The sequence below is a fragment of the Amblyomma americanum genome, chromosome 1 (assembly GCF_052857255.1).
Source record: "Amblyomma americanum isolate KBUSLIRL-KWMA chromosome 1, ASM5285725v1, whole genome shotgun sequence".
Lineage (NCBI taxonomy): Eukaryota > Metazoa > Arthropoda > Arachnida > Ixodida > Ixodidae > Amblyomma > Amblyomma americanum.
In genome coordinates, this window is record NC_135497.1 from 535,012,228 (window position 1) to 535,024,240 (window position 12,013).

At 46.3% G+C, this 12,013-nt stretch overlaps 1 protein-coding gene across 1 annotated transcript in view; it reads left to right on the forward strand.

The window, feature by feature from the left end:
- The first annotated feature begins 1,497 nt into the window (after positions 1-1,497).
- The window catches only part of LOC144129199 (hemicentin-1-like), a 266,934-nt gene continuing 256,418 nt past the window's right edge, over positions 1,498-12,013 (forward strand). Inside the window, exons 1-2 of the mRNA XM_077663184.1 lie at positions 1,498-1,815; positions 4,741-5,118. Coding sequence (XP_077519310.1) covers positions 4,806-5,118 — 313 coding nt within the window. The 5' untranslated portion in view covers positions 1,498-1,815; positions 4,741-4,805. The remainder of the gene's footprint in view (positions 1,816-4,740; positions 5,119-12,013) is intronic.

A 12,013-nucleotide genomic window follows, 5' to 3' on the forward strand; every position in this document is an offset into this window, starting at 1 on the left:
TTACTTGAGAGGAGGTGTGCGAATGCCGTATTAGCGTAGTGACTTCTTTGACAAAGTTTGTTGGTTATATCAGTTACGGGACTGGCAGTGAAGACGACTCTGAATTGCCCACATTATACGGCTTTGTCAGATATTTATGATGTCCGAGACTTGTTGTGGACGTGACCCAGTGAAGGCTGCAGTTCGGGAACGCAGGCCTTTGGTCGAGCTCTGCATCTCACTTCGACGAGCGTGTACTCGGAAAGAATTCTATTCTAGATTGTCGGCGTGTATTCCTTTGAGAACAGTGGACTGCTGCTTCCTTCCTGTGACTTTAGGCCCTACATATCACCTTTCGTATTCTGTGTCCAATTGTATACTCCTGGAATAGAAAAAAAAATGAAAATGTTCCATTGAGCCCGCGCTGAAGCATTTTGAGCTTAATAAAATATAAAACGCCATTATGTGATTTTGTTGCTCAGTAGCTTGTTTCAAGCCTGCTAATAAAATTTTAAACTCATTATAGAGGCAATATTTCGTGGAAGAATTGAACGATTCCAAAGCTTTATTTTTACAGCCATATGGGCGTTAAAGTCCACAGCGTTACGTTTTCCGGTGAAATTCAACGCAGGGAGCGCGTCTGCAGCTTAAACGTGTGCGCTGACGATGAAAGCATCTCAGTACCAGTGATAAGTTTTGGTCCCATTTGTTTAAGCCAGTGCAATGATTTAATCGCATGCCCGAAGCACGACATAAGGCAAGCGAAGCGGTGACATTCTGAACGTGGCCGCTCTGCTGAGAGACAATCGAGCCAGCGCGAAGGCATGAGGGTGAAGGCGTGGATGTGTGCTCTAAGCGCTTCTAGGCAATTCTGCGTTGTGTGCGGGTGACTGCGAGTGAGAGCTGCTGTCGCCGCCCCAGGACACATTCGCGCAGCCTCAGGCTGGTGGCCGTTCCTTTTATGCACGTGTTGGGCAGTAGAAGGAAGCCAGCCCACTACTGAAGCGCAGAGGAAGCGCGTTGTGCATGTGTCGCACCCGCTGAATTCAAAACAAACGACAAGAAAATCAAATTGTGGGAACTCACTTAGCGCTCAGTATAACCTCATCGTGAAATAAACCGATTGATGTTTAAGTTGTGGCGACCTAGACAAGCCATATAAGTTGTCATTTTGGCTCACACTGCTTTTCTGCAACTGTGACGACTTCTTCGTGGTGGCCACAAGTGAGTGTGCGAAAATTATGGCCTGCTTGCAGGTGGGTGTCGACATGTACGCGTAGCTTATGGGAATTATTCACTTTTACGTTTTTTTCCATTCCTGCTCCGTGCAGAAAACGTTGAGGCGGCACACCACGGCCGCGGTTACTGCGTGCCAGTGGCGCTTGAGCCCTACGTGCCGAGGACGTCGTCAGCCTATTCCATCAAGTGGCGGCTCTATCACGCAGCCCGTGCGGACATTCGCCCCCTCCGCCCCCTTCCTCTGTCCTCCACCAGCATCCTCCTTCTCGGCCGATTGCCACCGCTATCGCCGTCGCAGGGGCGCACACTGCCTCCGCATGCTCTGGTGCTCGGGGCTGTGGCAGAAAAAGCGCACCACAGCGCTGGGGAGGGTTCGCGAGACCGATCCCGCTTTGCGATATCCGCCTATCGTCTGCAACGCCCCATTTCACTCTCACGCAGCGCACGTATAAAGTAGCTGCTGGCCCGTGGGCCCTCGCCCGCCCCTCGTTCTTTTGGAAGACGAGTCGGAAGAACCAACCAAGATTCCTGTTCAGCGCGTGTCCCAGCCATGGACAACAGGGCCGAAGCAGCACCAGCAGCGCTGATCTCCTGCAGGTAAGGGAAATAAGTCTGCTCAGCTCTTCCCTTTGAGCCCCTCCCCGTTACGATTTCATTAAAGGCACGTCGTACACTGCAGAAAAGCAAACGAACAAGGTTTGCAGCCCAAATGGCACCGATGGCTCAACCTTGCTTGGTTCAGGACGCTTACCGCGCTTTTGCGCACGCGCGCCTTTGGTAGGATTACGCATTGGCATAGAAGCTAAATATCTCCTCTAGATAGCGCGGTAATGCAATCAGCGGTCACTGCCTGCCTTAAGTAGACGTATTCCCTTAGCCTTTCCAGCTCCTCGCTACCAAGTGTGAACCGCTGTTTCTTTGCTAGAGTGTTGAACATCACTTTGGTTTTCTGCATGTTAAATTTTAGACCCACCGTTGTGATCTGCCTGTCTAACTCATTGATCATGCTCGGAAATTCATCTCCTGAGTGACTCAGCACAGATTCTGAATAGATTCTAGTAAGTTAGACAGGTTAGTTTGGTGGGGGTCGAATACAGATTGTGCGTACTCTAGTTTAGGTCTGAAAAGCGATACATAAGCGATTTGTTTTACTGAAGGGGGTGCTATGGCGGTGTCACGTCGTAAGTAGGCCAGGGCCTCATTGACCGTTAGCTATTTGAGTAATATGGCTGGTCCAGCATATGTCACTGGAGATATGAATACCTGAGTGCTTGATAATGTGGTTTCTGTTATAGGACAAGCGTAAAGGAGATAGTTAGGAGGTCAGTAGTTACGTCGGTGGTAGAAAAGTTTTACAAACCTTTCCACCGGCAATGGAAAAAATACAAAAGTTTTATTGACTTTTAATTTCATGATACAAAGGTTTTTATTGACAATTCGTTTGATGAGTCTGGGGTCGCACCACTCTTGCATATTGATGAAATTGTTCTGAAGGGTGGTAACATCAAATAGGTTATTTATGGAACGATATAACACACAATCCTCGGCAAACAGGCGTACGTTAGATGCTATGTTGGTGGGTAGGTCGTTAATATAAATGAGGAAAAGTAGGGGGCCTAGTAAAGTACCTTGGGGAGCACCTGACCGGACAAGGAAGAGGGTGGATGGATGGGAGTTGGCGACAACAAAATAGAGATGATTAGTTAGGGAATCAGTGATCCAGGTGAGCATGCAGGGGCCTAAGTTAAGACTTGACAATTTAAGTAGCAGGTTACGATGCGGTACTTTGCCAAAGGGTTTCTCAAAATCTAACAAAAAAGAATCAGTGGGTGTATTAAGGTCAATTTTGGTGTGAATATCATGAAGGAAATGTGCAAGCTGGGATTCACAAGAATGGCCTCGACGGAAGCCATGCTGGTTGGGGTGAAAAAAGCTGACAGATGAAAAGAACGTTGCAACGTGAGAAAGAATAACATGCTCCATAATTTTTCAGCAAACGCTTGTGATAGATATCGGTCGGTAGTTACTGGGCCATGAGCGGTTACCCCTTTTGAAGACAGGAACGACCTTCCCGATCCTCCAGACAGCGGGAATGCTACCAGCAGTTAGGTACTGCTGAAATATGAGCGACAAAAGAAAGCTACTGACATGTTCAGTATTTTTTAGACATTTAGCGTTAATGCGATCTATTCCCGTGTGGGACGAATTCTTCAGTTTCTCCGTGATATTAGAGATACCATTCGGGTCGAAGGTTATAGGATACATTTTAGGATGAGCATATTCCAGTAGCAACGGCAGGTTTACAGTTGTGAACACAGAATAAAATGCATCGTTTAGCACATAAGCAACATCATGTTCAGGTACACTGCATATATCGGTACGAGTCAAAGAAATGTTTGTTTGAAACAGAAGGATTGATGGTTTTGGAAATTTTTTCTGGGGCGTTAAGTAGCATAGTGGGCAGAGTGTTTGAAAAACTTGTGTTTGGAGGTATGTAATTATTTTTTGTACTCACTAGCGGAAAAAAATACTTATTCCACGCACTGTCATTGCCTGAACGTTTAGCAGTAAGAAACAGGTTTTTTTTCTTGTTCAAGTCGTTTAGTACTCCGTTCAACCATGGCGACCGCGCATTCTTAGTTATCGTGATAGTGGGGATGTATGTTCTGATTATAGGTAACATTTCTGTTAAAGAAGAACTTTGCCAGTTACCTTCGACAGGTCGCTTTAGATGACCAGCTGCGAAAGTGTCACAAAATCATTCCAGCTCAGCATTCATACCTACATAGTCACTTTTATCGTGCAGTTTTATTGTTTACTTTGTTTTTTTTTGCTTCTGAGCGCACTGCAGTGTAGAGAGCCGCAGGTTACAGATTGATCGCTTGGGGAGGGAAGAAAGGTAAGCGAAGAAAATATATCACCATTGGCTGTTAAAATGAGGTCCAGAATATTAGGTGAGTGGTCAGTAATGCGAGTGGCTTCTGTGACCAGCTGTGATAGACCGAAAGTTATGCACGTGTTCAAGAAATCACTTTCGGTGTTGCATTTAGACAAGGTGGAAGCCGGATTACGCCAGTTTAACGAAAGAAAATTGAAATCACCAAAAAGGACTACGAGGGTGTTATAATATATTGTCGTTAAAGCTTGCGATAAATCGTTAAATGAACATAAAAAAGAGTCATCATTAGTTGGGTATCAATAACAAATACCAATTAGAAAGCGCGGAAAGGTAGCATTACAGCACATCTAAATTATTTCTAGTGGGGTTAGAAATCGCGCTGAAGCGTGTACTTTTCGGCTTGCGTTTTATTTTCGCGAGTTTTTGGTTGATTCGCACAAACAGGAAAACAAAACTTGCTGACAAGGAGAAAAGGAATTGAAAGCGTTAAATGAATTTCTGCGTTACCATCAACAGCAAACTAACACCAGGAGCAGTTTAGCGCAGTCATGAGACCGGAGCTACAGCGCTTGCATTTTTCCTGACATTGTTGAGTAACAGTCCGTTTCTGCACTTCTTTTCAGCTAGCGTCTGCAGTTTTTCTCGGACCACTTCGCGTGTTGTGCCTGCCCAGCAACGACCAACTGCAATGGCCAGGGAGCAGCGCTTTCTCTCAGTGCTCTACCCGTCAGCGGTGTGCGTAGCCTTCCTCTTGTGCGTCCAAATGGGCGCTACGAGCAGAACGTTCTCGGACGTCGGCGATGGCTGGGCGGAAAATGACTCCGAACTCGAAGGTGGTGCCGCTCCCGACAATGCCGTGTCCCTCGTTTTCGTGCTGGACGTGAGCGGCTCGATGCACAGACACCTGCAGCAGGTGGCGGACGGTCTGCAGAGCATCCTGAACGCCTCTCTCTCCCAGAAGGTTTTCTACAACTACGTTCTGGTGCCCTTCCACGACCCCGGTGAGCTGTCCACAAGCAGCTCCAGGCATGGTCACAATTCACTCTAGTGCTGATGGGGGTGCAATACCACTGACATGATGATCCGGGAATGACGCAATGTAAAAATAACGTTCACAGGAAAGTTTCAACTCAAGGAATGGTCTTTGGCAAGACGCACTAAACAGTCCCCAAATAATTGAACGGTTCTTTTCAACATTCATTTCCCATATTTTGTATTAGGTGGCACAGTGTACTAAGGCAGGCATCTTTTGCTTCTAGAGCAGTAACGCACACTGAGGTGGGCCACAATATTGGAAGTCACTCGTCTTTGAAATTAGGCGCACCTAGTAAGCTGACGCCCTTTGTTAAAGAAGGATAACAGAGAATTTCAAGCGTAGTCATATCCCAGGCACGTTAATAAAAAAGCCAGCCTTAGGTTGACATACAAATCAGCCTTTAAATGGGCTCTAATAACGTTGCTGGGTTGCTAAAGCACGCTGCTTCACGAATACTGTCCAGCAAGAATTTTTAAAAGCGCTTTGTAGAAGCTGAGCTATTCGTAGACAAAATTTTAAATCCAGCGCGTTCACGCCTTTACCTCTGTTCTCATCACTTTTTGCTCGCTCGATATTCGGCGCTCCTCTGCCGGCCCCACCTCCGGGAGCGGAGCTCTTGAACTGACGGAGCTACGGGACTTATCGGCCGCGGCCTTGGTAGCTGCCTGACGTCTGAAACAATCTAACTAGTAGCCATCTGTCAACTTGTATACGAAGGTGCGAGCGACGGATGAGGGTGCGAGCATCAAAAAGTCGCCGGGAAGGGCTCGCCAACATTCGCGCGTGATTGTGGGTTCTGCTGCCTGTAGAGCTGTATTACTTGGCCCAGGTGTTCATGACAACACAATGCAGTGATTGAGCTAGCTGATGTGCTCTCCTCAGGTGTTTCGGAGACCCTTTAATATTCTTGGTTACTGTGCACTACCAGGCAACAGTATTGACGTTGAAAGAAACAGTCATGTGCCAATGAAGCACAAAGCGCAGTAACCAAGATGCAGAACAAGCTGGCCCGTTTCAGCACTACTGGCGGTAATATTTGTTCCTCTTCTGCCTTTAGTGCGGAAACAATATGTTCCTCTTTGGGCGAAAAAGCCATGGACATTAAATGTGTTTGTGTCTGAAGCCTGCACCTCCCTCCCCTGAGCCCCTGTAGGATCGGTGCTGACTAGGACACCCTCTGGTTGGTTCGCCTTCTGACGTCCACCAGCTAAAATTCATCTTCTACCTACGATCGTCCACCCACTGGCCCACCTCCACGTTTGAGAAGCTCCACCCACAACTCAACCCCCTCAAGCCCCTAGAAGCTGCCATCTACCAGACGGCCACGCAGCAAAGGGACGAAAAAGAGACTGCAAAATCCAATTGGTAGAACCGTTGGGAAGGCGATAAGTTTAAAAGCGAAATTTACCATCAATACAGCGTTGTGTTGGGTTTTATTGTACATAGGCAACTAAGGCCATCATACGCCGAATGCAAACAACCAATATTTCTACGCATATTTCTTGCATCACATCGTAGGTCCGCCTGTGCATTCGTTGTTTCATTGTCCTTACCAAAAAGGTCTTTCTGTGGAAAACGCGGTTGGAGTGTAGATATTCCAAATTGCGTGGTTAGCAAAGGGTCTTTTTTTCAAAGACGCGTTCGTGGGCTGTTGTGCTCACGCATGGTATTGTTCCGACGAGCCGCTCGCACAAGCATTTTTTGTCTGGAGCATCAGCGACCGTGTCACGTGTTATGCGAGGGTCATGAGCTTAGCCTAATTCGCAGTCACAGAGTTGGGCTCTGCGTTCCCTGGTAACGCGGTCGTCTCGAAGCGCTGGTCGCGATCTCTACTGGTATTTCTTTCAACAAGTTCGCCACGCTCGCTGTAAAGTTTCTGTAATTGGTTGAGCCGCGAAATTACGGGGCGACAGTAGAGAAAACATGCGCTCTGTGCATTCCGCAAGCACGTTTTAGAAGATCTTAACGTATTTATTTCCATTGGTGCTACCATAAACGCTGCTTGACAGTGTACGGAATCGAAGCAAATGGAGTGCCACTTAATAGGAAATCAAATGTCCTGTATGCAAAGCAGCGAATGATAAGTGCGAAAACTGACCGTGAAAAGTAATTATGAAGTGCACAGCTCTCAGGCCATAATCACAGAATACGTGTAAAGAGTTCTGAGATTAGCTCTTGCGTGGCCAGAACCGTTCCTGAGCAGTGCGGTGAGGCGCTTATTGCTCCCCGGGCACTCTGCACTTCTCAGGCGGAAAGTGAGCAGGGAACTCACGTAAGGCGCACAGGTCATGCCTGGAAGCCTCGAACAGCCCTGTGTCAGCAGGCGCTGACACTGCCGCAATACTTTCAATCAACAATACCACGAACCTCCCGGCCTCTTGACTGCTGCTTTATGTGCTCGGTATCCGTCGAGTGGTTATGCGCCAACTGCTTTCACTGTGATTCCTTGTTACTAAACGCATGGTAAGCGTGGCAGGCTAAAAACAAATAAAAATAAGCCTCTTCCGGCCTTATAGATTCTTTGTTTAACTTTTACTGGCGGTTCGTGGCAGCTTGTGCTCGCCGGGATATTCGAAAGCGCAATCAAACACAAAGTTTGGCCCGTTTGCAATCATCGGCCGTAAACATGCAGACACACGTCATGTAAATCTTACAGCCGTGATGACTTGAAATTGGAGGTGGTTGCATGAGTACTGGAGGGGAAAACAAAGTGAATAATGTTGAAGCTCGAGCCTGACTGTGTTTAGCGGATGTTTCGAAAAGACGGCCTTCTGTCTGGGCAAAGGGTTCTTCATTTACGGGGTTTAAAGAGAGCATTCGCTCCGATAACAAAGCCCCACTGAAGAGGAGGCGGGTGTGTTGTGGGAAGGTTGATGGGATGAAGAGCATGAACTAAAAAACATCTTCAGGAAGGATGGATGGTAGAGAGAAAAAGACCAATTCAACTGTAAAACTGTGATAAAGAAATACATCATAATAAAAGAGCGAAATTCAGGATTCAGGGAGGGTGCAATGATAATAATAATAATTGGTTTTTATGGAAAGGAAATGGCGCAGTATCTGTCTCATATATCGTTGGACACCTGAACCGCGCCGTAAGGGAAGGGATAAAGGAAGGAGGGTGCAATGATAGCGAATGCCGACTTTGTGTGTGTGTGTGCCCAGGCACGGGGAACCGAGATCGGTGGTATCTTAGACGAAGCAATTGAGCAACAGTGCAGAAAGAAGCAACGGAAGTTATAAAAAACAAGGAAACAGCAGAGCGGGAACGATACCAAAGGAGAGGGGAAGCACCGGCCTGGAAACAGGGTTACCAATTTAGCCTTTTTGCAGCTATATACAGCTACCTTTTGCAGCAACTAGTTACCAAAAATTTGGTTCAGCTACTAGTAGCGAATTATCATCATCAGCCTGTCTACGCCCCCTGCAAAACAAAAGTCTCTCCTCATCGTCATCAGCCGGACTACGCCCGATGCAGGGCAAAGGCCTCTCCCATATCTCTTCAATTAGCCCTGTCCTGTGCCAGCTGCGGCCGCCCTATCCACAGGAACTCTTAATTTCAGCCGCCCACCTAACTTTCTGTGGCCGCGTGCTAAGCTTGCCTCCTCCTGGAATCTACTCCGTTCTCTTGGAATCCATCATCGATTACCTTGCCTTCGCATTTCTTGCCCTGCCAAAGCCCATTTCTTCCTCTTGATTTCGACTAGGTTGTCATAAACCCGCGTTTGTTCCCTGACCCACCCTGCATTCTTCCTGTATCTTAACGCTACACCTATCATTTTCCTTTCCACAGCTCACTGCGTTGTCCCTAAGTTGATCTTTTACGTTTCTGCCCAATAGGTGAGTACCGGTAAGCTACAGCTGTTGTACACTTCTTTCTTGAGGGCTATTAGTAAACTGCCATTCATGATCTGATAGACACCGCCATATGCGCTCCACCGAATTCTTATTCTTCTAGTTATTTCGCTCTTGTGGTTCAGATCTGTGGTTCACTACTTACCCCAAAGTAGACGTATTCCCTTATAAATTCGACAACCTCGCTACCAACTATAAACTACTCTTCCCTTACGAGACTGTTGAAGAGTACTTTAGTTTTCAGCATGTTAATTTCTAGACGCAACGTTCTGCTCTGCCTGTCTAGATCATTGATCATGCTTTGCAGTTGATCTCCTCACGGACTCCAGGCACTTAGTAACGCAATGTCATCCGTGAAGCGGAGATTGCTAAGGTATTCTGCATTAAGTCTTTTCCCCAACTGTTCCCAATTCAGGCCTCTAGATACCTCCTGTATACAGGCGGCGAATAGCATTGGCGAAATCATGTTTTGCTGCCTGACACCCTTCCTTATCGGAATTGTATTGCGGACTTTATGGAGTATTGTAGTAGCGGTGGAGCTGTTATTGATATCTTCCGGTATTTTTGCACAAGGCTCTTCTACATTTGGATTCCGCAATGCCTGCATGACTGCTGCGGTTTAGAATGAGGTAAATGCTTTCTCGTAGTCAATATGAATGCTGTATATGAGAATTGATTATATTCTGCAAATTTCTCGATCACCTGATTGATAGTGTGAATACGGTCTATTGTCAAGCATTCTGTACGAAAGCCTGCCGGATCATTTGGCTGATTGAAGTTTAAGGTTTCACAGACTCTATTAGCGATAATTATAAGGAATACTTTAAAGCCAACACAAAGTAAGCTGATCGCCCTGTAACTTTTTAAGTCCTTAATGTCTGCTTTTTAATTGAATAACGAGATGTTAGCGTTCTTTCAAACTTCTGGTAGTCTCGAGGTCATAATGCATTACGTGTACGGGGTGGTTAGTTTTTTTAGCCCAATTTCGCCGCTGTTTTTCAACAGATCTGCTGTTACCTGATCCTCACCAACTACTTTACCCCTTTGCATGGTTCGTGAGGCTTTCTTTACTTTCTCTTTCGCAAATGTGGGGCTGTCGCATTGGTTTGTGATACTGCCTATCTCACTTACGTTGTCATTACATGGCTTACTGTATAGATTTCTGTAGAACTGTCGGCTACTTTAACTATTTTATCAATATTAATAATTACATTGCCCCCTTTGTAGCTCAACGCATACATCTGATTTTTGCCTACGCCTAATTTCCTCTTCACCGCTTTGAGGCTTCCTCTGTTCTTTAGAGTATGCTAGATTCTCTCCATGATAAAGTTCCATATGCTGACTTCTTTGCGCTTATTTATTAACTATGATATCTCTGCCAGTTCTATTTTTTCCGTGGGGTTAGACGTCTTCAAGCTTTGTCGTCTATTAATTAGACCTTTTGTCTCCTGACAAAGCTTGCCGGTATCCTGTAGAACCATCCTACCGCCTGCTTCTACTGCGCACTCCGTAATGATAGCTGTCACCGTCCTCAGTTCAGGCGAATATCTGTTCTGCAGTGAGATCCTGAATTCCACTACTTTCCCTCTTACCGCTGACTCGTCAATGGCCTTCCGCCTCACTAGTTTCCTCTGTTCCCTCTTAAAGTCTAGGCTGAACAGAGACCTTATCATCCTGTGGGCGCTACAGAGGCCTCTCCTATACAAAAAACATTAACCCTGTCAGGTAGCCAACCGGCTACTCTTTCGGTTAATCTCCCTGCCTTTCCTCTTTCTCCTCCTCCTTCTGTCCGGTGGCAGCTGCGGGCACTTTGTCCGCGCAAACTTCTTAATCTTATCCACGCATATAACTTTCTGTCGCCCCTTGCTGCGCTTGCTTTCTCTTGGAATCCTGTCGGTTACCCTTAAGGACCATCGGTTGTCTTGCCTTGGCATTAGATTCTTTGCCCAAGCCCATTTCCCCTTCTTGATTTCGGCTTTCTACGACACAGATTGAGAGAGCGCAACGCAACGGGAACGAGCAGAAAGACGAAACACAGGAAAGCGCTCTTCCTGTGTTTCGTGTTTCTGCTCGTCCTAGTTCCGTTGCGCTGTGTCGTAGAAAGTATGAACCAAGTAGCCCACACCAGAATCCTCTTGATTTCGACAAGGGCCTAATTAATCAGTGTTTCTTCTCTAACCCATTATTCCTCCTTTATATATCTAAGGTTACAGCTATCATTATGATTTCCGTAGCTTGCAGTGTGCTTCTCAATTTAAGTTCAAAACCTGTTCGTTAACTTGTAACTTTCTGCCCCATATGTAAGTACCAGTATGACAGAGCTGTTAAACACTTTTTTCTTGAGGGATATAGTAAACTGTCATTCATATTCTGATTCATATTCATATTCAATGCCGTGCAATTTCGTGTCCGGAGCTCTAGTCTAGACCAACGACGGCAGCTGTCAATTCTTCAACTTTTGGGGGTATTTGTGTTTCCTGTCATCTAACCTTGAGAGTGTTCAGCAGCGCCAAACTGATCCATAGAGGCGGACAGAGCACGTCTTGTATTACCACGGCCGTCACGTGGAACGTGAGTGTAATTTGGAAGTCAGCGGCAAACCTTTGTCCCTGTCTAAACGTTCGCTTCGCTTTTGGCAGGTGAGTGTTGGTTAAACCTGTTGTAATTCATCACTTTTCGTGTTTTGCCGCTTACTGCACCATGTCTTCTTTGTGTACTTCTTGCTCAAAAGCCATACCGAAAGATGGGAAATTTATGACTTGCTGTGCCTGTGAGGGCGAATTTCATTTGGAGAAAAACTGCTCGTCAGTTACTGATAAGAAGATGAGTACGGTAACACGTGAAACATGGAAGTGTCCTTCATGCAAGGATGATTTGGTGGCGCGACCTGACGTAGCATCCAACCCCGATGGTGGTTCGTTCTCGCAGCAACTGTCTGCTCTGAATGTGAAGCTGGATACTTTGACTACCACTGTATCAGCACTGATGGTGAAAATTGAAGAACT